The 26,192-nt window shown below is 50.1% G+C and overlaps 2 protein-coding genes across 5 annotated transcripts in view; both read left to right on the top strand.

The window, feature by feature from the left end:
• PRDM11 (PR/SET domain 11) overlaps positions 1–26,192 on the top strand; it is a 50,885-nt gene that overhangs the window by 15,002 nt on the left and 9,691 nt on the right. For 2 of the 4 annotated variants that reach the window (XR_009215562.1, XM_032166179.2), the window contains exons 4-6: positions 5,559–5,626; positions 20,441–20,628; positions 25,059–25,685. Coding sequence is in view for 3 of the 4 variants with exons in the window: in XM_032166179.2 (XP_032022070.1) it covers positions 5,559–5,626; positions 20,441–20,628; positions 25,059–25,685 (883 nt within the window). In the remaining variant the exon portion in view is untranslated. Of the gene's footprint in view, positions 1–5,558; positions 5,627–9,723; positions 10,146–13,335; positions 15,610–20,440; positions 20,629–25,058; positions 25,686–26,192 lie in introns of those variants that run through there. The other 2 variants (XM_058446501.1, XM_032166180.2) reach the window with 2 other exon arrangements.
• On the top strand, positions 13,952–14,662 carry LOC116476320 (uncharacterized). The gene is given in 4 exon segments (XM_032166183.2): positions 13,952–14,212; positions 14,215–14,386; positions 14,389–14,547; positions 14,550–14,662. Coding segments are annotated over 4 exon segments (705 nt in total).

Here is a 26,192-nt window from a genome sequence, read left to right as displayed (position 1 = left end):
GCTTCCCATGTGGAAAATTCCTTTGTGGCCTCAGGCAAGTTACCAACAGCCCTCAGCCTCAGTTTTCCAATCTGTAAAAGGAGAATAATCATAGTAGCTGTGAGAATTAATAGTGTGTCAAAGCACTTGACATAGTGAAGGTACTCCATGAGTGGTAGCTGTTAATGAGGCTTTATTTTTTATTGTCTTTATTAATTATTACCATGGTCTAAAATAGCATGTGGATCCACCTGGACCATGCTTCGCCCAGGGGGCCAAACTCCATGCTTTTGTGTTGTTTTTATGAGCATCTCTCAATCTTCATTTTAGACAGAACTGTGAGGTCATTTAGGACAGATTTCCACTGAGTGAGGAAGTCCTTTTTTCAGCCTCCCTACTAGCAAATCATCCTCTGGTTGAACACTCCCAGTAACAGGAAGCTCACCACCTCACAAGGTTCTTGTCCTATCTTAGGACTCTTCTGCATGTTAGACCATCACTTTTTGTGCTGAGTTCAGGCCTGCATCCCTCTAGATGCATGTGGGTTCTAACCATCCTGTCCCCACGACATGGTCGTCCTTCCCACATCTGATGATGATGGCTCTGCCTTCTCAGGCCTCTTCTTCTACAGGCTAAGGGAGCCTCTCACCATGCGGGTTCCCCAGGTTATCACCCTGGTTCCGGGTTATCAAAGGCCTTGTATCACAATGCTCACAGCTTCTGGGCTGGTCCAAAGTACTGAGTTCAGAGGGACCAAGGAGTTGACCTTGAGGGATAAAGCAAGGGAAGACACTGGGAGACCAGTCTTCTGGGGGGCTGGTCCTGAGCATCTGGCCCTGCTGTCATTCCTGGACCCATGTCAGTCCCAGAATAGGAAGCCCACAGCCTGCTGTCTACTCAGGATGGCCTGGGCTCATCAGTGGCATGTAACGTGGTCCACAGGCCCTGCGAGATCCTGCCTGCCCTGCACCCACTGCCTAGGGCACCATCTCTCTCTTCTCTAAGATCTCAGCTTAGACTCCATGTCCCCAGAAAAGGTCCTCAATAGATTCCTAGGTCCAGGGCTCCAGCTCTAGACCTGAACCCAGCAGACAGTGGTCTCAGGCGGTTCCTACAGCCCTCACCCAGTCCTCTCTGTCCAGATGAAACTGCCAAGACTGATTACAACTCAGTGTTGACCCACAGGCCTCCCACCACCCCAAATTAGTAATAACTAATATTTGAACTCTTAATAATCCCGATTATGATCACAATGCTAACAGTGACTGTTCACTGAGTGTCTTCTACTCCCATTATGACAGCAGTGCTACAAGGTTGGTTTTTATCCAATTTTATAGATGAGGAAACTGAGGCATGGTCAGCAAAGATCTGCCCAAGGCCACTTAGCTCGTGTGCAGTGAAGCTGAAATTCTAGCCTATTCCTCTGGCTCCATGGCTCTTACTACCCTCCATGTGCTCCTACTACTGGCTGTAGGAACTAGAGATGCTTCTCTTTTCCCCCAGGAGACAGGGGAGCAATCAGAAATGATAATGTAGGGGGAGTAGTGTTATGATAAAATCCAGGGTTCTCTGAGACTCCAGGGGAGGGTCCTTGCAGACTGGAGCATCACTTGGGGAAACTGCCATGGAAGGGGAAGCTTGAGTTGCATGTTTTCTCTTTTTAGTTTTCTGAGATTTTTAAAACACAAAGGCAGTATAGTCTTATAGACAAATTAAGCAAAAGCATCCCTGCTTCCCTCTTTCCTCCCCTCCAGAGTAATGAGCGTTGAGATTTTGATATGTATCTCCTAGACTATGTATGCTCATGTAAACATGCATGGTGGTGTGCTGGTAGATGTTTACAACTGATGGTGATGGTGATGGTGATGGTGATGGTAATGGTGATGGTGAGGCTATGTGCCAATTTCCATGGTGTAAATGCTCCCCCCATGGCTGATTTCAAGCTACTAGCATGAAATCACTGAATGTGCAATTGGGAAGAAATATGCCATCACAACTATTGTGTGGTATTTCTACACTGCAGCTACCGTAGAGGCCAGTACCCTCAAGAGCATAGAAAATCGTCAGTCAAATGTAGTAAAATAATTGGGAGTGTTTAAGTTTTGAGTATTTATTGCCTTTTAAAAATATATCATTTATTGAATTGTAAGTTTATATCATTTAGTTTTTCAATAATGGCTGTGTTTAACAACTGGTTCACAAAATTCCTGAACATTTAACAGTTGGCTCTCAGTCAGTATGAGCTGGTTCCAGCATAGCACTCATTTCATTTTTACTAAAAATCTTAACATTTTATAATTTTTTCTTCTTTCTTCCTTCCCGCCTTCCTTTCTTGTTTCCTTCCTTCCTTCTTTCCTTCTTTCTTTCTTCTTTTCTTTTCGTTTAGAAACAGGATCTTGCTTTGTCACCCAGGCTTGAGTACAGTGGCACAATCATGGGTTACTGCAACCTCAAACTCTTGGGCTTAATAAATCCTCCTGCCTCAGCCTCCTGAGTATCTGGGACCACAGGCGTGCACTACCACACTTGGCTAATTTTTTAAAAAACTCTTTGTAGAGAGGCCGGGCGTGGTGGCTCATGCCTGTAATCCCAGCACTTTGGGAGGCCGAGGCGGGTGGATCATGAGGTCAGGAGATCGAGACCATCCTGGCTAACATGGTGAAACCCCGTCTCTACTAAAAAAACACACAAAAAATTAGCCGGGCGTGGTGGCAGGTGCCTATAGTCCCAGCTACTTGGGAGGCTGAGTCAGGAGAATAGCTTGAACCCAGGAGGTGGAGCTTGCAGTGAGCTGAGATGCGCCACTGCACTCCAGCCTGGGTGATGGAGCGAGACTCTGTCTCAAAAAAAAAATCTTTGTAGAGACAGGGTCTCACTATGTTGCCCAGGCTGGTCTCAAACTCCTGGCCTCAAGCAATTCTCTGGCCTCAGCCTCCCAAAGTGATGGGAGTACAGGTGTGAGCATCACACTTAGCCAATTTTTTTCCCTTTAACTTGCTTTTTACTTCAAAGGCTCTTTATCCCATCATTCTGTCATTCAACCAGTATTCCACCATGTGCCATGCCCTCCCTGTGTTAGGAACCAGGGCCACCATTGTGATCAGGGCAGCCACGTGCTTTGCACTCATTAGCTTACGGTCTAGCCAGGGAGGCAGTCAGTTACCAGATCGACAGATAGATGTCAACAAAATGCTCCCTGCAATTAGGGCTCTAAAGGGAAGTTACAGGATGATGTAACAGAGATAATGCCATGATAGGCCAGGGATGAGGTGTGGCCAGGAAGAACTTCCTTTAGGGTCAAGGCTAGGAAAGGCTTCTTCTGTCAAACTCACATAATCTGAGACCCAAAACTAAGAAGGGACCACATATTCAAAGCTTCGTGGGAAAAAATTGAAAAAGGATATGTTCACTTGGGTGCCATTTCTGTAAACTTTACACACGTGCAAACAGTCCTGTATGTTGCTCTTTGAAAAGTCCTTGTGTCACAAAAATGGGAAGACTTCCCACCATCTCCAGGATGGTGGTTACTCTTGGAGAGAGGAAAGGAAAGAGAAGAAGTTGGAGGCAGAGAGGGTCTTCCACTGCATCTCAGCATTTTCTTGAAGCAAAAGGAGAGAGAGGCCTGAGACAAATATAACTCGTGTTAATTTTTGTTGGCTTTAGCTGATGGGCACAGGGTTGTCAGCTGCATTCTTCTTTATAATTTCTGAATGCTTGAAATATTTCATGATTATTGTTATTTTTAAGGGTAGATAAAAGAGGCTCTAGGCTCACCCTCAGGGCATCAAGCCTGCAGAAAAGTGAAAAGGAAGTGAGAGGCCCAGGGTAAGTTGGGGGGCAGGCCTGTAGGGTATGAAGGCTGTGGCCATAAATATGAGTTTTATTGTAAGTGCAGTGGATGCCATTTTGAGCTGGTGTGGGACATGATCTGATTTACATTGATAAAGGGCTTCTCTGCTGCTTTGAAGAGAACGATGGAGGCTTATGAATGGCACTAGGTTAGGTAGGAGTCTAGGCATGGTGACTATCCATCTGTTTCCCATCTCCCAGCAGTTCTCCCAGGTTCTGCTTCACCAAGTCTTCAGGGAACCAACCCTGATCTAGCTCATGTGTCAAAACTTATCAAGTTGTACCTTAAATGTCAATGATGCCTCAATAAAGCTGTTAGAAAGGAAAAAGAAGGAACATGTCACTGTGAAACAGAAAGAGGCAGGATGTATAAAAGGGTGGACCTGAAAAAAAAACTAATTAAAAATTCTGGGAATGAAAAATATTCATCAAAATGAAGGTACTCATTAAAAAAGAAAACAAAGAAAGTTGGAAAAACCTCAGTAGATGGGAGAAACCCTGGATTAGACACAGCCAAAGAGATAATTAGTGGACTAGAAGAGAGTTCTGAGAAATTTTTCCAGAGAGTGCCCAGAATAATAAAGAGAAAAATATGGAAGAGTAGTTAAAAGACATGAAGGATATATTGAGCTACTCCCATAATTTTTTTTTTTTTTTTTCGAGATGGGGTCTTGCTCTGTCGCCCAGGCTGGAGTGTAGTGGCGCCATCTTGACTCACTGCAAGCTCCGCCTCCCAGGTTCACACCATTCTCCTGCCTCAGCCTCCCAAGTAGCTGGGACTACAGGGGCCCGCCACCACGCCCAGCTAATATTTTTTGCCATACGTGTTTAACAGAAATTTTACTGAAAGACAATGGAGAAAATGACTGAGAAGCTGTACTCAAAAGCCTAATGACTGAGAATTTTCCAGAATTGAAAAAGATATGAGTCTTGGAGTTGAAAGGTGTTCATCAAGTAGTAAGGAGAATTTCAGGAAAGTAAATCTTCACTTCAAAACCACATAGCAAAACTGCAGAAAATCAAGAGTAAAAGGAAAGTCTTAAAATTTACCACAGATTATCCACAAAAGAACAACATTAGACTGACAGCTGTTGCTTTTGCGCCGATGGCAGTCTTTTTAGCAGTCTTCAGAGTGCTGAAAGAAAATACAACTTAGCCTAGAATTTCATACCCAGCTGAACTCTGATTAAAGAGTGATGATGAAATAAAAGAGAAAGCAGCCCAGCTTCAAACCCTGAGGCTCTTGAACATTTAGAGGTTGGGGAGAGGAGGAACCCTCTCAAATCACATATGTTCAGTCATCCAGCAGTGGCCTCTGTCTCCCACAGAAACTGTAAGGAGAGAAGGATTGGTTTAGCCTTTGTAGTTGCAATGCGAGGCCAGTGGAAAAGCCCCCTGTCAGTCATGTTGCTGAGTATTCCATCAAGACAGAGGAGGGAGATGGTCCCATCTGCTTCCCATCTTCCAGGAATTCAAAAACACCTGTGAAGGGCTTTGTGTGTCTAGGAGAATAGGATCTCCAGTGTCTCTTGAAGAATGGGAATGGGTGGAGGGTAGGTAGCAGAGATTCCGAACCCAGCCTGCATTTCAGTTCTGTAGCAGTGGTGACATTTCAGGGGGAGGTGGAGGGAGCAGGTGGGACCAGGCCCTGGGCCCTGGTTGGGAAGGAGCCCAGGGACATGAGAACCCCTCTAGAATGGCCCATCCTAGACTTTTTCTCTTTCTTCCAGATTGTGGACAAGAACAACCGCTATAAGTCCATAGATGGCTCAGACGAGACCAAAGCCAACTGGATGAGGTGAGCCCTGCTCTGCTGATGTCCCAGGGGTCTTGCCTGGCCTCTGGAAAGGAGCTAAGGGAGTGTGTTGGGCCTATGGGAGCTCCAGTGGTGGAGACTTCTGGAGGCTGCCGTTTGCAGGGTTTGGATGCATATAGCTCTGAAGGACCCACCTTTTCCCCTAGGCCTCCATCAGGGAGCTCTAGAGGATGGCATGTGGTCAGGCCATTGGGATGCAGGGACCCCTCGGGCTGCTCATTTGCCAGTATGTCTGGAGGACCTGGGCCCCAGGCTCCTGGCAGCATTCCTAGGGAGGAGGAGGAGAATGTCCCCCACCTAGGACTGTGACACCTCAGAGCAGGCTCCTGCAGGGGTGGTGTGAGAATCATTCCAGTGCGGCCCCAGCAGTTGTTTAAACAGCCTCCATGGAAGAAAGGGCTCTGACAAAGTCTTCAGCTCAGTTTTTGACAGTGTTGCTGCCTAAGTTTGAGTACTTTGAAGCGTCAACTTTACCCTGTTCCGGTGTTTGGGACAGAAGTTTGCACCAGAAGTTTCCTTAAATGCCAGCCAGAGGAGGCAGGAGACTGGCCCCAGGCAGGGTCACCCCGGGATGGCTGAGCTGAGCCCAGAACCATGGGTCCAGCGTGATGCTGATGGTCTGTGCCGTGTGCGAGGGACTCTGCCTGGTGGGGTTTGTGGACAGGGGTGGGAGATCTGACATGCCTTGTTGTCTGCTTGGTGGCCTCTCTCTGGGACCTAGGAGCACTGACTGGGGATTTGGATCTGGGTGGGAGGGGAAGGAAGCCTCAGATGTCTGGAGTCAGGGGCACAGCCACACCATGGGCCTGGGGCCCTCTGCCGGCATTTGCACAGTTTTGTGACCCATGGGGCCTTGAGGCTGGCGGTGGGATTGTACTTGGAGAGAGGGCAACTTCCTAAGAAGAAGTGTGCTGTCTTAAACTCGGAGACTTTCTAAGCAAATGAGGAGAAACAGGTTTGAGGCACAGAGTATGTGATGAAGGCTCCTGTGTCCTTCCCAGTGGCTCCACTGCCCAACTCTACTCCTATCAGAGAGCGGCTGAGCAGCAGTTCACACCTCCCAGAGTACTTTAGCATTCGCCCTCTTATGGGTTGGGGCAGGTATTCTCATTGCCGTTTGATGGGTGCAGAACAGAGGCTCCAGAGACGAGCGGGCCCCCTGCCTTGCAGTGTGGAGAATAGCACCCACTGCCCCCAACCTCCTTGCACACAGCTGATCCAACACTGCCCTGAAAGTGGCCCCAGGGAGGTAGCTTGACACCCCTGACTGCCTTCTCTTCTCACTGCCACGGGGTCCAGGTCAGCTGGGCACTTACAGTTCATCACCTGTGTACTGAGCACCTAGTTTGAGTCAGACTGTGAAATGGGTACCAGGGTGGATCATCACCCAGCCCTGCCCCACCACACCCCATGCCTCACCCCCGCTGGCCCTTCCCGGGCTCACACCTCCTACCACAGAGGTGACTTTCCAGTGTAGTTTTTGCACCGAGGCAGAGTGTGCTGCAGGGGCCCAGATGAAAGAGGAGGGGTTCGTTGACATGGGCCTTCAAAGGGGCCAGGATTGTGTCTGGGGACACTGGGTTGTGGTGTCTAGTCAGGCTGTCGGGCGGCTGCTCAGTTTGGATCCCAAGCCTGTGTTGCTGTGCTGCCTGCCCTGTGGCTGCAGCCGGGCTCCAGGCAAGCAGGCGAGAGCGTGCGTGTGTCCACTTGGGAATCAGGCTTTCTGTGCTATTGCTTTTAAGGCGCCGGGAGCTTTGCCCATAGAACCGAATCTGTTCCACTCTTTCACCCGTCTCTGATCTTTCCCCCTGGGGACAAGGCCTCCCCAAAACCCCAAAGAAGGGGAGTTATCATCCGAACTAACTTATCTATCCTCTGACATCCCACAGATTGTGACTTAATTGGGCTGGGGATGGGCCTTGGGCCTTGGTATTTTTAAAGCTAGTGATTCTGATGTGCCGCTAGCATTGAGAACCACTGCTCTGTACAGATCTTCATGCCACGGTGGTCAAGCTGAGGGCAGGGCAAGGTCTTGCTTAAGAGCATACAGTCAGGGTAGCAGAATCAGGATTTGAACTCCTGGCTCTGTAATCCTAGGTCAGTGTTTCTCCTGTTTGTGCACAAGGGACCAGGTGAAGCATGGCTTCCTGGGCCTGGATGGGCGTTGGTGAGCAAGGGGTTTGGGGGTTTCTGCCACTGCCACCTTGCTAGCATGGTATCTGTCCTGTTCTGCTCCCAGCCTGTCCTGATTCAAGATGGCATCTGGGTAGTCACAGCTGGTGGGCTCTCATCTTATGACCACTCAAAGAGCAGGTTGGGGTTGGGGATGCAGTTTGTTGCCACGGAGACGCCCCTCCTCTTGCTGTTGGAGTGACAGGAAAGCTGTTAGTCCTGGGAATCCTCCTTCCCTTTCATGTCCAGCTTCCGTGGTGTGGCTCTTTCTGACTTGCAGATGCTCTCCTTGGCACTGTCATGGCACCGCTTGGGGATGACTGAATGGACTCAGTTTCTTAACAAAATTAATGGTGGGCCAGGAGGGGAATGGGCACTGTCGTGTTGAGCTTATCTTTATGACAGCCCCATCTAGGTGATCTGTCTGTGATGGTTCTCAACCGGGCACTATTTTGTGCCCCTGGGGGCATTTGGCAAGGCCTGGAGACATGTTTGATGGTTGGATGCTATCAGGTAGAAGCCAAGGATGTTGATAAAGTCCTGCATTACACAGGACACCCCTTCCCCCAACAAAAAATTATCTAGCCCCAACTGCCAATAGTGGCAAGATTGAGACACCTGCATTAAGTCCTCCTGATAGCCCTGGACAGTGACACTAGAATTGTCACCTTAGTTTTATGGAGGAGACTGGGTTCACACGAGTCCCATGGCTTGGCCCAAGGAGACTCAGTCTCTAGCTCCAGGTCTAGTCCCATATTCCTGCCACCATCTTGGACTGGGTAATGAGGCCCCCAGCCTTCTTCCCATCTTCTGGGCCCTGGTGTTTTGGGTGCGTGGGTAGGAAGGTGAGGGCTGAAGTATGTTGGTGCCGCCGGCCTTCCCGTCTTGGTTTCAGAAGGAAACCAAGGAGTGAATGCGCCCTGAGCTTTACTCCATACCCTCATGTCCTCTCTTGGGTGGATTTTTTAACCTTTTATCACTAGTTAAAGGGGTGACAGAGCCACGATGTGGAGAAATCAAGTTCCAAAGCCAGAGCAGGAGCCAAGTGGGATGGAAGGGCCATGCTGTGCCCCTTGCCCAGGGCCTCTGGCTGCTCAGTAGAGAGGGAATCCCAGGTCCCCCTGGTGTCCACCAAAGTGGAACTTGACTCCCTCAGGACAGTCGTGGGCTTCTCAAATTCTACCAAAAAGCCACAGCAGCCCACCCCCGAAGGAAGCACTCCCATGGGAAGGAAACCTGTTTGCCTGCACATATGCAAAGGTGGGGGCTTGGAGAAGTGAGCGGGACAGGGAAGGGAAGGGGAAGAGAGCCACTAGGCAGAATAAGCTTTCTGTGGCCACACCCTAATCATGGCATTGTCGCTGCTACACCCAGTGGTAGCCCAGTGTAAATAGTTCCCCTGGTTACGTATTCTTCCGAGCCATTCATTCAGCTGTAGGGCTGTAGGTAAATATCGCTTTATAGAGGCAATGGTCTAATCCTAATTTCAATAAAATCCTTTATTGCTACCTTTAAGAGATTTTAAGCCCCTTACATCATGATGTTTTTCCCTCCTTAGTAATAACCCCGAAGAGTTGTGGTTATTCTTCTGGACAGGGAGGGTAAGGTGTGAAAGGTTGAACATGAACTGCCCTCGCTCTCACCGCTAGTAAGAGCTAAAGCAGGCCCTGAAACCAAGGCCTTCAACTCTGAGTTCAGTGCTGCCTCCCATGTAACGCCGTCTCTTCTTTCCACCCTCCCTCCGAGGAGTAGTGGAAGGGACCTCTCGGTAGGAGGAGGGTGTGGTGGGGGCCAGGTTGCCCCAGGTGCCTCCTGGCTCCCCAGCTGGGGGCCAGCAATTAGGAAGGAGAACCACCTGCGTTGACGGTCATTTACCCAATTGTGCTTTGTGGGATATTCAACCCAAGGAATGTGGCACACCTGGCCGAGCGTAAGAGGAAGCCCAAGTTCTCCAAGGAGGAGCTGGACATTCTTGTCACAGAGGTGACCCACCACGAAGCAGTGCTCTTTGGGAGGGAGACCATGCGGCTGTCCCATGCTGACAGGGACAAGATTTGGGAAGGCATAGCCCGGAAAATCACCTCCGTCAGCCAGGTGCCCCGCTCCGTCAAGGACATTAAGCACAGATGGGATGACATGAAACGGAGGACCAAGGACAAGCTGGCCTTCATGCAGCAGTCCCTGTCCGGCCCTGGGGCCGGGGGCCGGGCCCCCACCATCGTGCTCACAGCCCACGAGAGGGCCATCGAGTCAGCGCTGCTCACGGCCCGTGCAGGGCACGGCTTCCCCAGGGCAGAACTGGATGGCACCGACAGCCCTTCGACCAGCTGTGAGTATCACCAGTCCCCCACCGCCCAGCCGGCCGCCTGCCCCCCAGCCTACAGTCCACAGTCTCCCACCAACTTTCCTTCTGGTTCTCTCCTGTCCCTCTCTGTCCAGCCCACTCTTTCCATCCTCCCCTCCTTCTCCCACTCTTCTCCTCTCCATCCTTTTTTGTGCATTCATTGTCGAATATTTACTGAGCATCTCTGTGCCAGAGCCGTGCTAGGAGCTGGGAAGACAGCCGTGTGTAAACCCCACACAGGCCCTGCTCTTGGGGAGACCCTGGACTCCTAGGAATAAACCAACTTTAAATAATTGCACGAGTAAACTGGAAACGAAGGGATGGAGGACACAGGAGTCCAGGAGGTCCCAAGAGCAGGGCTGACTTCATGAGCATGCAACCTGAACAGTCACAGGGGCCGCGGGGTTTCAGGCTCTGCTGTCGCCATCTGGACATTCTTCATAGTTTTTGAGGCAGGGGCCCCATGTTTTCATTTTGCATTTGACGCTGCAGGTTATGTAGCAGCTGTCTGAGAGTTAAGGAGTGGGTAAAACTGGCTCCACTGGGGACTGGGGAAGGCTCCCTGAAGAAGTCCAGCAGACTGGGATGTGAAGAGTAAGAGTTAACCAGGCCAGGCAGCAGCGTGGGGCGCGGAGAAGGGGAGGGGAGGCGCGCAGGCAGAGAACAGCATGTACGAGGCCCCGCATCAGGAAGGCGCTTGGCACGTTCCAGGAACAGTGAGAAGCCAGGAAAGCCCAAGTGTAGCAGCACGGGGGAGGGGGCTGGAGACGAGGCGGCCAAGCTGTGAAGGCCCAGGCCGGGCCGTGGAAAGATCAGTTCCTTTCTGTGTCTGGTCCTGACTGCTTTGTTCCTCTATTATTCTCCTTACTCCCCTGCCTGAGCCACACTGCCTGCCCCCCCTTTTCTGTGTGCTGCCTCTCAGCTCCCTCTCCATCCTCCTGGCTGCTCCCCCACCCGCTCCCCACCACTCTTCTCCCTCTGTACTTGTCCCTGCCTTCCCTCTCTACTTCCTGTGTCTCACATGCACTTTGAAGCCAGGGCCCCAGCGGCCGAGGCGGGTGTCCCTTGGGGCTGGAGTTCTAGTTGGGGCTCAGCAGAAGGGGGAGCAGTAGAGGCCTCTGCAGGGGTTGCAACCCTTCCTTTCCACCTCTGCGCATCTCCCCCGTGCCCTGCCAGCGGCAGTCCCCACTAGAGGCCGTCTGCCTGACCGGCTTGTGAATGGTGGGAGCCAGGCAGGAGGGGCTCCGGGGAAGCAGCCGTGGCTCAGCCTGTGGGAAGGTGCTTCGCAAAGACTCACTTGCGCCTTCCCTTCCTGGGCCCCCTGCCATTGTGATCCTCTCGCTTCCTGTTTGGCTGGGGCTCCTGACAGGTGGCCGTTCACAGAGTCAGATGTTTAGGACTGGAAAAGAACATGGAGACCATTTAGTTCAACTTCCTTGCAATGCAGAAAGTAAGCTCTGAAAACCAAGGTGGCCCTGCGCTCGATTCAGAAGCAGGACTTGAACCTGGGTCTGCTGGCTTCCTGTGAATCAGTGTTTTCCTAAGTCTTAAGAGGATTCCACCCTATGATAAGAAAAAATGGGGGGGTCGGCATCCAGTAAAGCCTGTTCCCTGCATCCTGCTCCGCTCACCCCTCCATCTCCCTGAGACTGAATGTAATGAGGCCACCAAAGGTAACCTGGGCTGGCAGGGAGCCGGAGTGTGCCATCGGGCAGAGCCCGCTCGCCCCATGGCAGGCTCACAGCCCTCCCTTTCCTGGCAGTGGCCAGCTGCGGCAGCACTCGGCCGGGGGCTTGGCAGAACCGGGACCTGGGAGGGAGGGAGCAGCATCACCTCGCTGGGCCTCACTCCTTCCAACACTGGCCATGCTAGAAAGGTCTCTGGGATCTCAGGGGATGGCTGCTGTCCCACCAAGCACTGCCAAGAGACACAGGGCTCTTACCAAGCTGGCCCAAGTGAGCCCCCAGGACCCCTGGGAGGCATGAGGTAACTGTAAGATAAACCTGTCTGTCCTCCCCGTCACCTTCCTTGGGGGTGGTTCTGAGTTGAGCCCTCAGATCCAGGCAGGGAGGGCTTGCCTGTCAGGAGGGTCAGCCCATACATTATTTAATCCTGCCACAGGGATCAGCCCATACCCTTGGTCACCAGAAAGCAGGACCCACATGTGCAGAGGCTGGGCCCCCTCCCTGTGTCCGGCTGCAAGGGGCAGTCTGTCCGATGGCCCCTGTGCAGTCAGATGCTCCTGGATGGGAGCACGATGTGACTGAACTGGAAGCCTGCCTTGGGGGACAGGGGGACAGCGGGGCTGGCTGCAGAGGTGGCTCTCCTGCTCGGCACTGTCCTGCGGGTTTCTTCAGCCTGTCAGCATCCGCTGCAGTGATTTAAAGTGGAGATTCCATATTAGTAGTCTTTTATCCCTCGCCCCCTTCCCACTCTTCCCCCCAAGTCCCCAAAGTCCGTTGTATCATTCTTATGCCTTTGCATCATATGGCACAGTGTATACTGCTTGGGTCATGGGTGCACCAAAATCTCACAAGTCACCACTGAAGAACTTCCTCATGTAACCAAACACCACCTGTACCCTAATAACTTATGGGAAAAAAAGGGTGCAGATTCCAGCAAGGCCACAAGATGGCCCCAAGCAATGCAGATGTGGCCTCAGAGAGGCTGGCGCTCAGAGGGCCGAGAGCATCATAGTACCTTTAGGCAGGTGCCGCTCCTTCAGCGTTACAGAGCGCCTTCATGTTTGTCATCTTGTTTATGACTCTTCTTAACACCCCAATTAGGTAGCCAAGCGGTTCGATGTGTAGACAGGGCAGTCGTTATCATTGCAGAAAGTGAGTTGCAGAGAGATGAACTGACTGCTGAGGTCAGGAGCTGCTGGGTTGGCACGCAGCTGCTGGGCTGCGGTCTCCAAGTCCCCTGGCCTGGGCTCTTCCCCACTAGAATGGAGCTGTTCCGTGAGAGGAAGAGGAACTTCCCCCCAGGGATGCTGGTCCCACGCACCTCAGGGATTTGGGGAACAGGGATTTCTGTATGGGCGGGGGCCAAACTAGACTGCAGGGTGGCAGGGCAGGGGGATACTCAGGTACTTTTCAGGGGCAGGGCCAACCCCTGGGCCTCCCTCCTTCTCCCTTTTGTAACCACTTTTCCATCTTTGTTTCTGTCCCTCAAGATGATGAAGATGAGGAGGCGCCGGGGCCCTCAAGGCAGCCTCTTCGGGTGCCTCTGCAGCGGTCTCCGGAGGAAGAGGCCCACCTGGCCAGGCCCGCCCTGCTCCGTTCATCCTCCTCCTCAGACCAGTCTGAGATGGTGGGCCCCAAGCCAGAGGCCCTGCCCCATCCCTCGCCCCAGGCCCAGGCTGCCTGCAGGACCCCTCGGCCGCACCCCAGCCCACCCACCACAGGCCTTGACTGGCAGCTCCTCCACGTCCATGCCCAGCAGACCGAGGTGTTCCGGCAGTTCTGCCAGGAGCTGGTGACCATGCACCGGGACATGACCAGCAGCATGCACGTCATCGGCCAGGCCGTGGCCGAGCTGACCAGCCGCGTCGGTCAGATGTGCCAGACGCTGACAGAGATCCGGGATGGGGTTCAGGCATCTCAGCGGGGGCCAGAAGGGGCAGCCCCTACGGGCTCCACTCCCCAGGCCACCCAGGCCCAAGCCCCCCTGCCAGAGCCCCCACCAGCTTCCCCAGCATCAGCCCCCACACGGACTACCAGGTCTCGGAAGAGAAAGCACAATTTCTAACCCAGCTAGTCTGCACTAGGAGGAAGAGTCATGGAGGAGGGATGTCTGGCCTCACAACAGGGGCCAGTCTCTCGTGTCCAGGAACAGGATCGATGACCCTTGTAGGACATTGGGGGCGCTGTCACCTCCTCACCGAGCGCAGGTCGCTGCCCTGTGGTCTAACAGAGCATGTATTCAGCCCCGCACCCTCATCTTTGGCGGATGCTGAAGATGCAAGAAAAGCCACCTGCTTGATGCTTGCTTGGCCTGGAGATCGTTCTCCTCTTGGTCTGTGTCCCGTGGCGGCAGGCCTTGCAGGGAGGGGGGGGCGCAACAGTGGGGAGCATCCGAATGGAGTCCCGCTTTCCAACCTCGGGGCTGCTGCATCGGCCTCCCACGTGTGACCTCCCAGGCCCTGCTGCTGCTGCTTTTGAAGGGGGTGAGGCCTGATGGGCAGGTCAAGTCAGTCCTTCAGGGTGGGGTCTGCCCTCCCTTGCCGGGGGTGGTGCCCGCCTTGGCCCTCCGCTTGCCCTTGTGCGCGTGCTCAGCTGCTGTGCTTGCCTTTTTTGGAGTGGGGAGAAGAATGGGATGACGTCGGAGGAAGGAAAAGACTGTCTTGCATTCATAGAGAGCACTTGATGCTTTTCCTCGCCCTTGCAGGGGGTGGTCTCAGTGGGGGCTCAGGACAGTCAGCTCGAGGCAGCCAAGTCAGGTATTATTATGATCATTTTTGTCATCATCATCTGTATAAGACAAATGACACAGCCAGTTAGTGAGAGGGCCAGGACTGGAAGCCAGGGTATCGGTTTTCCCAGCTCCCCTGTCAGAGGCCAGATCTGGAGTAGTGGGAAGAGGAGGTGGGGGGGCAGGTCTTGCCCCTTGCCAGGCCTCTGCCCCTTGCCAGGCTTCTGCCCCCTGTGTCTCTGCTTCTGCCTCAGCTGTCCTGGGTGAGGTGGGAGGCACCTAGCATTTAGCAGGTGATTCTCCCACCCTGCCCTGGCTCTATGGCTCATAGCCAGTGGCTTGGAGAGGCAGGGCCAGATCTCAGGAGTGGAGGGCAACCTCTTCCCTGGCTTCTAAAAGAATCCAGAGCCCAGTGGGGCTCATGTCCCATTCCAGGTTCCAGCATGCCTTGCCTCTGCTTGCTCGGGCTGCCTACGCACTAGCTACATACACCTCTAGCTTCATGTTTCATGTTGGAATGTGGGGAGAAAACTGGGTTCTTAGCATTAGGGAGGGAAGTGGCAGCTGGCAGATACAAGCTTAGCTCTGACCTGGGTGCAGCTCAGCTCTGTGTCCTTTTTTTTCCCTGACCTGAAGCTGACCCCAGCAGAAGTCCCCCAGCCAACCCCTCCACCAAACAATCCCCCACCCTCCCATCCTGCCCCCAGCCGTAGTGGGAGCTGGGTGGATTGCAGCACCCATTGCCTTCCAAGTCTGTTCGTGGAGTGCTGCTTGTAAACCCAAGCCAAGCTTTGTCCCACGCAGGGAGAATGGAAGGTGACTGCAATGTCCCTGTGCCTTTGGCTCCATCTCCCCATTCTGTGGTTCTTTGGGGGTTCCTGCTTCCCTCAAACTGAACACTCTCCTGTCCAACAGCCCGATGGCTTAATTATTGCCTGGAATTGCCCGGCCTTCTATGCTGGAATCAAAGATTGCCTTCCGAAGTATTTTTGTTAAGATGGCAATAAAAAGAAATCAATCTCACTCTTTGAACACACCCAGTGTCCAGGATCTTTCTTTGGTGTGTATTCTTTTTCTTCGTTTCCTGTGAAAACCTCAAGGACCCCAAAGCAGGGGTTAGATGTTTAAGGAAAAGCATGTTGGTGAGAAGGGCTCGAGTGCCCCTTGATTTCCCTGATTCTATCAACTGCCAGATTCCCTGTATCCAGCACCATGTCAGGCCCTCAGAGGAAAGGAAGGGCATGCATGCACGAAACCACTCAGTTATATTTCATTTCTCTGCTCAAAAGTGAGGTGTTGCTAAGTCAATTTTACCTTTTGTTCCCTAAAAGTAAGCGAGAAGTTCTGGAAAAACAATCACCGTTTCGGACAGGAGGCTTTAGAAGGGTCAGGGGCTGTCCATGTGCCAGTGCACTTTAGGGGCCACCTGGAGGCGTGATCCTCCCCACCAATCCAGGTGCCTGTGTGTCTGGCACTGGCAAGGCTCTGCCCACCTAGATCTGAGGCTTCTCAAAGTAACCAAAGCTGCCGCCTCTGCCAAGAGGAAGCCTCCTCACCTGTGCATTGCCCTGGCTTAATGCCAGTCTCAGAGAGCTTCTCTCAGACAGGAAGTCCCCTAGTCTTGCCCACAGATCCCCTTTCTAGAAGGTCCTAACTTGCCATCCTCCGCAGTTCTTGGCCAAAAAGCATGGCCATAGAAATGGAGGACTACCCAATTTCCGAGAGATGCAAAGATGCCGTGAAACCATTCCCAGGGCCTTCTCTCCCAAGGTCAATGTATGAAGCAGTGACTGGCTGGCTGCTCTCTCTGTTCCTGGGGAGGGAAGGAGCCAAATTGGAAGCTGTAAAACTGAAACGGAAGTCAGAGCAAAAGAGACAGTGAGGACTTGTCAACTTGGGATGGAAAAGATTTTCAGTTTCTGTTTCTTGGCTTCAGTGGGGATTGTTGGGCTAGCACATTAAAACAGGAAGAGGAAACTTGGGTGAGAGACAGAAATGAATTGGAAGAGGGAGGCCTCTAGCCGTGACCAGGTGACCATCTGGTGGGTAGATGTGTGACCCAAAGCCCCTCCTAGCCCGGAGACCTGTGCATGTGAGAACACAGAGCCCAACCTCTTCTCGGTCGGTCTTTTCCTAGTTCTGCCTCCCTAACTGGGGCAGCTTCCTTTGTATTGAAGATACCCACTAGGCAATAGTGTCTGAGCCTGGCCCAGTCAATTCTCTCCAGCAAAATGGGTGCCCTGTGTTATGTTCTCTTTTGCGTTAGAAACAATAGTCGTATGCTGACCCAGCTAGAAAATATGATGCACTTGATAAGACACAGTGGGTGAGGTCTGAGAATTGTTGTCTTAGTACTTACCTATCCAGTCCCCAAGGTCAGCGGGGAGGTTGGAATAAAAGCAATCCAGGATCACCATGACAGGTTTAGTCCAGAGCTCTCCACTGCCATCAGCATCACCACCACCTTCCCCTTGATTGCTCCAAAGGTCCCAAATTCTGTGGGTTGGAGTTGAAATGCCTCAATAAGCACTAGCATTTGCAGAACAGCTTCAGCCAGGCATTCTCTGTGCCTTCTCTCAAGAGGTAGTGACCTGGTTAACTCTTCAAATCTCCTTGCAAAGAGCTGCTGAGCCACAATGGATAGATTTTGCCCCTCCTGGTAGCCTTCCACTCCTTGGGGAGGGCTTCTGATTTCTGCAGCCATGTAATCAATGGAACAGGCACAGTTCTTCATGAAGGTGTTGTTGTGAATGGGGACAGAAGGGTTCTGGGGACTGATCAAGCCAGCAGGTGTTAAGGCAAAACAGTTAAAAGCAGGAGATCTAATCAGAGGTAACAGGTTTGGGGACCTAGCTGGCCTCATTTAGCTTTACCTCTTAAATGGTATAACATAAACATCTTGTCAGGGGAATGGGTTGTGGTTCACCAAGAGTTGCCATATATATTGTATTTCAAATGCTAAGTTTCAGAACAAAAAATACAACAAAATCTGAATAAGCGTTGATTTGCCTTTGAAAATACTTTGTGATTTATACAACGCCTGGAGGTTAGCTTTCCAAATATTGATTCTTGATGGATAGAAAAAGACCAGAAGATGGAAAGTTAAATTGACTTGAGTCTTTGTAAACCTTTTGACACACCCTAGAAGTTGCTCTTTTGAATAAATAAATCCCTGATAGGAATGTATTTCTCATCTAGCTTTTTCTCTTGATGTTGAGTGTCGGAGAAATAATTCTAGCTTTTAGAGCTTGGTGGTTGTTTAGAAACTGGAAGAAAAAAAGGAGAAGACAGTATTCTCCAATCATAGTGCTATGATTCGAGTGAGTCTTGTGAGAAAAAAGATGAATGAATGGTTTCCCTTTCGTATCTGGGAGCAGGAAAGTTTGGAACAACTTCTATTCTGTGCTAACCGCAAGGTTGATTATTTTTGGATGTCAAATCCTAGACTCTCACTAAATTGGGGACTGGAAATATTTTGCATATTCAGAAGAAATCTCAGCTATGGAGAAAAGTCTGACTCACAGTTGTAGAATTGAGATTGGGAATTATTAATTTGGAGTGACTTCTCTCAGCCAGGAGAGTCTCTTTTCCTTTCTCTTAAGCCCTTTGTTAATAACATCATGAGGCTGGGTGCGTGGCAATCACCGTGTGGTCTTCACTACTCAGGGATAGCGATGCTTATATCCGATGCTGATAAGAACACCGATGTGTTGGGGCTAACAGAGAACACAGACCTAGGACAAGATGCAAATTCTGGGGGAGCTAAGCGCTGTAAATCTTGCAAGTTCTACACCTCCATGGTGGAGCCTGTGGCTTGCTTCTCTCAAAAGGTTGAAGCAGCCAAAGCCAACATTTGCTCTCCCATCTGCCTTGGTCTTACTCCTTCTGAGGTCTTGCAGCATTGTGTTGCCAGAATGGATTGTTCCCTGGACTCCAGTGATCCTCCTTGGAGGGCAACGGCCTCCTCCCAGGCTATGCAGATGAGCAAGGCAGGATATAGATGAGACACAGATGAGGGGCAGCTGGTGCCATCCCTGGGACCTCTAGAATGTAGATTCTCCATGCTGCCAGCTGCCACCACTGTCACCTCATACTGGAATTGGCATTCATATATTTCCTTTCTTTATGTGTGTGTCAGAAGTGAGGTGGGTGACAGTAATAGTTGCTTATTGAGGGAAACTTTGAAAGTATGCAAAATTACAAAGATGATCCACCTATAAGGGGTTGTCACTGTTAAAACATTGGTATATTTCCTTCAAGTCGTTTACTGGGGCTTGTTTTTAAAGCATTATTGGAACCATAGTCTACTTTCAGTCCTATTGTTCTCACACTATCTTATTTCAACATCATTTTTCCATGTCATAAAAGATTCTTTGAAAACATTTTTCTATAGATGAATAGCATTCCATTGTATAAATGTAACATCATTTACAAAATCTTTTCTCTAGTATTAGACATTTAAATGTTTTGCCTTTGTACTACTATACACAATTATACAAGTCAGCATATTGGTATGCCGGGTTTGCATACTTCATCCATAACTTATGTTTCTTGAGCCATATTGTCAAATTGTTAACTAAAGGGTTGCACCTGTTAATTCTGCATCATCAGTACAGGAGACACCTTTCTTACCACCTTTACCAATAGAGATATTATCATCTTTTAGAAATCCGTGCCAATGAGACAATGTACTACGCTGTGTTTCTTTTATTAGTGATGCTGAATACTTTTCACTTGTTTAGTATCCATCTGAATTCTTCTGTGAATTTTTGTTTCCTCTGTACTTTTCCAGATATAATTCATTGGGCTACACCAATCAGACGGACTTTGATTTTTGTTGCTGGTTTTTGAGACAAACCATAACATAAAGAAGTTTATTGTTTACTACAAATTTCCTCGGTGCTTGTGTAGCTCAGAACCCTAAAACGCCAACTAATTTCCTCTTGCCCTCTGATCTGTACACCTTCACTCCTCAGCAGGTGTTCCCTCATCCCACCTTTTGAAGGTGGGTAGGGTGGTGGGCTGGATGTTGCACATGTTGTTTCAGTGAGAATGGGCGAGGGCCATAGATTCTGAGGGTTTGACAGAACTTTAAAGGTTTTCTGGGCATTGCCGAGTTGGTGCTTTACATGCCCACATAGGAGCCATGAGTTACAGTGGGAAACATGCATAGGACTCAAAGCTCCATCTCCCATTTATTAGCTGTGTGACTTTGGGCAAGTCGCTTGGCTTCTCTGAGCCTTAATCTCCTTATCTTAAAATCATTTGGTAAGATTAACCAGTGGTTGTCAACCTTTTGTAGTCTCTTATTTACCTTCCTCCCCTGTCCCCACTAGATCTCCCATTTTTTAAAAGATTTTGATCTTTAGCATTTATTAATTGATCTCTTGGACACCTTGTCACATGGGCTATTTCAGCTAGGCTTTGTGAAATACTGGAAACAGTTGAAGGACCCCAGCCTTACCATCATCAGAGGCCTGTGGGTATCTGGGAACCCCTGTGGTTAAAAGTTAGTGAAGAGTAGAAGAGATGACCTTTAGTTTTTCAATCACTTATAGTATCTAGTTGATATATTTTCCATATGCTGTGAGGCAGGTAGGGCAGGTGTCATATCCAGTCTCAGAAAACAGAGATTCTTAGAGGTTTGGAGATCTGCTTGAGGTTCCACAACACGGTGACGTTGGGACAGGGATGGGTTCTGGCTGGTGCTGCTTCTCCGGACAGGGCAGCTGCTCTGCTGATGTTCACACAGGCCCACGTGCCTGTGGACTTCTAACCATCCACACTTGCCCAGCACTGTGCGGGCACCAGCGGGCACTCAACAAACGGTGGCCCGTGCGTTCTCACCTGTCTCCCCTCCCCGCCAGGTACGTGGTCATCTCCCGGGAGGAGAGGGAGCAGAACCTGCTGGCGTTCCAGCACAGTGAGCGCATCTACTTCCGGGCGTGCAGGGACATCCGGCCTGGGGAGTGGCTGCGGGTCTGGTACAGCGAGGACTACATGAAGCGCCTGCACAGCATGTCCCAGGAAACCATCCACCGCAACCTGGCCAGAGGTGAGTGCCACGCTCCACATGAGCTGCGCCCACCACTGAGCCCCAGGGGAGGCCTGGATAGCTTGTTTTGGAGCTTCCTGAGAAATACAGTTCCCAGCAATGGGAAACCCAGAGTGATTCGGGGGAACAGATGGTTGAGGTCTGAGCAGCAGCTCTGGGCCAGGCAGGGGCCACCCCAGCATGTTATCTTCCCCTAGAAATGGTCTCAGAAATCCTTACCACATACATTTCAGAGTATTCATGACAGAGATAAGCCCCCAAAGCCAGGCAAATATGTTTAATCAAAATGTACCCTGTTTCCCCAACTCCAATTGATGAAAAGATGTTACAAACTGCCACTGCCTCAATAATGATCGCAATAATAGGTAACATTTACTATATACTCAATATGTGAAATACTGACAACAGTCCAAGGACCCCACTCTACCACCGTCAGAGGCCTGTTGGGTATCTGGGAACCCCTGTGGTTAAAAGTTAGTGAAGAGTAGAAGAGATGACCTTTCATTTTTTCAGTCACCTACAATATCTGGTGTTGATGTATTTTCCATAGCCTGTGAGCAGATTTTCTGCATGTTCCCATGTAATCATCATAGCAGCCATCCCTACCCTGTCAGAGTACCCTGAGAATTAGATGGAGTCATGGACATGTGGCATTTAGGACAATGCCCACCTCCATCATCATACGCCCTCAGCTATAAACTTTTAATACTCATGATCCCACGTGGATTCTTTTACCTATCTTACAGATGTGCAAACCGAATATCAAATGAATACAGTGATTCATCCAGGGTCACCTGGCTAGGAAGGACAGAACTGGGTTTCTAATCCATATCAGTCTGACTTCAAGGTCTAAGTTCTGACCTGCAATGTTACCTGATGTCCCAGACAAAACCAGTCCCCTCCTTGTTTCCTCCTGGTGTCTCTACCGCAGTCCTAATGAGATGAAGTGAAAGAACAATCTCTATCAAAAGAAGAAGGTTGGCAGGAGGTGGGATGGTGACTTAGGTGTGGGAAGCCGGGTGGGTTGGATGTCCATCCAGAAGCAGTTTTAACTACTCTCAGCCCCTAGTCCTTTACCCTTTTATTCCATCCTCATCCTGCCCAGTGTAGACTGGTGAGTCCAGGCCCTTCTTTCAAGGGTTTTTTTTTTTTTCCCGACTAAAACCACACATCCAAACACCTAGAGTCTATCTGGTGCCAGGAACCAAGGCTGTTCCCAAGCCTCACCATATCGTGTTCCTGACCAACTTACTAACTGGAGATAAATCTTCACTTGGAATATGAGGGGAGAAGATGAAAAGGGGGTGGGAGTGATTTATTCAAGTTAAGCTATCTTTAAAAGCAAAACAGAACAAAGCAAGTTGTGGACATTGAGTGCACAGCTGCTGCCTGACTTGGTAAAAGGTATCTGGAGATGATGGGCAGTAAAAGGAGACCCCATAAACATTCTCATTTCTTGTCTTCTTTGGATCTCAGGGTTGGGCACATGTTGGTTTCACTTGGCAAGGCGTGCTTCCATGATGAGGCTGCAGTGGTTTCCATGTGACCTCTGGAGATGCCTCATGTAAAAGTGCCTGATACATGGTAGGGACTCAATAAGTCTTTGTTGAATGGATAAAAGAAGAAATGAATGAAGACAGCCAAGAAGGTTTCCAAAGAATCGTACCACTAGAAGAAAAGAAAACCCAGAGAAATCCTATCTGAGAACACAGATTTCATCCCTTGGTCATAACCTTCTTGCCTTCTTCTGGATTTGTGATGTCCTTTTCTTCCCCCAGTGGTCTTCTCCAGAGCACCCGAAGCTACATCATCCTCCATGAGCCCCAAGACCACAGGGGACTGCTCAGAGAAGGGTGTGAGCTTTCTGGAGTGGTTCAAAGGAGGCGTGTCAGACAGACTTGAACGGAGATAAACCGAGACATATGAAGATACGGGAGGGAAGAGGGTCTATTCCTGGTCAGGCTGAACAGTAGAAAATAGGAAGGAAATTGAAAGCCACAGTGGGGCAGTTCTACCACTGTGGGTGGTCCTGAAGCCCTTGGGAATGGTCATGGAGCTCAGTGGCTTTTAAATGTGTGCCTCTATAGCCTGTAGCTTCAGCGGACTCCGGTTAGTGGTGTCCCAGATGGGTGTGCCATTGCTGCTCTGAAAGGGAGATCCCCTATGCCCAGTCACTCTTGGTCTTAAATAGAAGGAGGTTTCTTTGTAATTGGATGTTGGCACCCTGATGGAGGCCAGAGCATGAATTATTAGTTCTTATTAAGTAGGGATATTGGTTGTTGCCAGAAGTCTTCCTGAAGAGAGTGTAAACTATTCCTTTGTGGTTACCTTTTAAGAATAGATTGCATCTAAAGCTTGCATTCAAACAATTTATGTTATTTGACCTACTTTGATTCATTAATTTACTTTGAGGTTTTCTTTGTTTTTGTTTTCCATGTTGTATGGAGGCTTTGGAACCAATTTCATGATGCTTAAAGGTCTCTTTCGGCCCGTAGATTTTTCTGAAAGCCTTAAGTCCACAAAGACCATGCTAAGAAATTTGAACAACGTTGTTTTCAAACAATGATGAGGAATCTCTGGTGATTTCTAGGCTTGACTTCCCGACGTCCTCAGTTGTTTGCTGCCTGATTGTCCCATGAGGAAAGGAAAATGTGGCTCTTGATTTTTAGAGATTTTCAATGGGCAAGTGCTGCATCTGATCTGTAAGACATACAGGTTGCATTTTCAAGTTGTCTCCATCTCTCCCCTTTCTGCAGCTCAGCTGATATAGAAGTGCAGGCTGTGGGGAGCTGCCTGAGTTCCAGAAGCCTTGGAGATAAAGTTGTTCCTTAAGTATTCATGTGAGGACAGAAAAGGTGCATCCTGAATAGATAACTTCCTTTTGTGCTGTAACCTAAAGGAAACCTGAAGTCAAACATGGGGCAGGGCACAGCACCCGTGCCAGCTATGGGAAACCAGGCGTGGAACATCTGGACTGCTTATGACAAACCCTTCAATCAGAAGCCTTTTGCAAATGGAGCCATCAGAAGCCTAAGTACAGTTTAGTTCAAGTCATTGTTCAGCGGCACATCACCTAGGGCCCCTGCACCTGGTCTAGGAAACCTTTGAGATTTCTGAGTTCCATAGGCTACTTTCAGGACCCTCTAAGGGCTGAAGAGATTCCTCTGCCTTTTTAGCATCTCTCACCAGGAAGCATCAGCACTTCTGTAGCAGTTTATGAAACTATGTTGGTAATTTTTAAAGAATCAGGCTAGCTGGGTGCCATGGCTCATGCCTGTAATCCCAGCATTTTGGGATGCCAAGGTGGGCAGATGGCTTGAGCCTAGGAGTTTGAGACCAGCCTGGGCAACATGGCGAAACCCTATCTCCACAAAAAGTACAAAAATTAGGGTATGATGGCGTGTGTCTGTAGTCCCAGCTACTTGGGAGGCTGAAGTGGGAGGATCACTTGAGCCTGGAAGGTGGAAGCTGCATGAGCACCACTGCACTTCAGCCTGGACAACAGAGTGGGTCTCTGTCTCAAAAAATAAAAATTAAAAACAAGAAATCAGTCTAAAATAATTTATGGTTGAGGAGCTCACCAAAATCTTTGAAACAATTGAAAGTAACTCAAAGTGAATTGAAGTAATTCACATGATAGAAATAGGCAAGGAAACATCCTTTGAATTGCCAAGTAAGGAGACATGGCTATATTTCCAGACTGCTTTGGGTCATTGTGGCTACCTTGTCCTTTATCTTGTTGGAGGCTGCCATGCTGGAGCCCTTGGCGCCATAGGTCTCCTTGTCTTCCCCTTTCTTCTGCCCTTAGTCGTCAGTGAGAACCACAGAAGTTCAGATCATGCTTTCTCACATGTTCCTAGTCTGCTGATTGCTGGGAGAATTAGAAAGGACGTTGCCATAGGATGGACTTTGCCTTAAGTGGGCTGTCTCCAGAGCAACAAAGGAGGAGGAAGGAGTGAGGCCTATGGTGTTTCACGTGTACCTTTTACCAAGTCAAAGCAGCCATCTTGTCATTGCTAGGGCTGAGGGGAAGCTGCAAAGGCTGGGGGAGTTGATACTCACTTGGCTCTGAGGTATGTTCCCACCACCCAGTGTGATTAAGTGGGATGTTGTTTTCTAGGGTCATAGAAAAGAATGTTCAATTACTCTCCTTTATAGATTTCTCTTAACTTATAACCATAGAGCTTGTAGACATGAGGCTTCTTGGAAACTGTCTCTTTATAAAAGGTCTTTCCACCGTTCAGGTCCTACGAGTCTAGCTCTGATGGACCACTGAGTGATTCATATCTCCCCTTTGCAACACTTGCCCCAAAAGCCCAGATCTAGAGGGATGTGTTAGGTGACCTAACAGGCGGCCTCCTTTGTTTTCTGTTGGTTTCTCCAATTTGGGGGTTTTCCCCATTTCCTTACACCCTGGTTTTCCTTCCTAGGAGAGAAGAGGTTGCAGAGGGAGAAGTCTGAGCAGGTTCTGGATAACCCAGAAGACCTGAGGGGTCCCATTCATCTCCCTGTGCTGAGACAGGGCAAAAGTCCCTACAAGCGTGGCTTTGATGAGGGGGACGTACACCCCCAAGCCAAGAAGAAGAAAATTGACCTGATTTTCAAGGATGTTCTGGAGGCCTCACTGGAATCTGCAAAGGTGGAAGCCCACCAGTTGGCCCTGAGCACCTCACTGGTCATCAGGAAAGTCCCCAAATACCAGGATGACGCCTACAGTCGGTGTGCAACAACCATGACCCATGGTGTGCAGAATATAGGCCGGACCCAGGGGGAGGGGGACTGGAAGGTCCCCCAGGGGGTCTCCAAGGAGCCAGGCCAATTGGAGGATGAAGAAGAGGAGCCTTCATCATTCAAGGCCGACAGTCCTGCTGAGGCCTCTCTTGCATCTGACCCTCATGAACTTCCCACCACCTCTTTTTGCCCTAACTGTATTCGCCTAAAGAAGAAGGTTCGGGAGCTCCAGGCAGAATTAGACATGCTTAAGTCTGGGAAACTTCCTGAGCCCCCCGTATTGCCACCACAGGTACTGGAGCTCCCAGAGTTCTCGGACCCTGCAGGTAAGTTGGTTTGGATGAGATTATTGTCGGAGGGCAGAGCACACAGTGGGCTTTGTGGAGGGTAGCCTAAAGCTCTCTGTGGAAACCACATTCCGGGAGACCTGAGGAGTGTAACGTGGAGGTGGCTGCCTCCGTGAGTGGGAGCCCAGGTCCTCAGTGTCTCTGGCAGGCCCGTCGGCAGCTCTGCCAGGTGCTCCGTGTGTTGCCCTTGTATCCTCCATGTCAATAAAGGAAGTTCCGCTGCAGAAGGGTTGTGTGCTGTGTTCTTGACCCGTTGCCTTTCTCTGGTACTGGTGTCTTACCCCAAAGCCCAATTTCAAAGCCCAGTCTTTCTCTCTCCCCAGTCTCAAGCAGGGTGTCCCACTGGAGAGATCTCATGGCTTCCCTAACTTAGTCCAGGAACACAGCCTTGTTCTTCTCTTCCTGAATCTCTGTCCTGACACACATGGTCCCAGTTCCCTACCCTGGAGTTCTAGAAGGATGGACAGTGAGGGGATCCAGGCCATT

Source organism: Hylobates moloch, unplaced genomic scaffold (genome assembly GCF_009828535.3).
Source record: "Hylobates moloch isolate HMO894 unplaced genomic scaffold, HMol_V3 SCAFFOLD_11, whole genome shotgun sequence".
NCBI lineage: Eukaryota > Metazoa > Chordata > Mammalia > Primates > Hylobatidae > Hylobates > Hylobates moloch.
The sequence above is the reverse complement of the archived record's forward strand: the minus strand, read 5'-3'. Positions and strand labels throughout refer to the sequence as shown.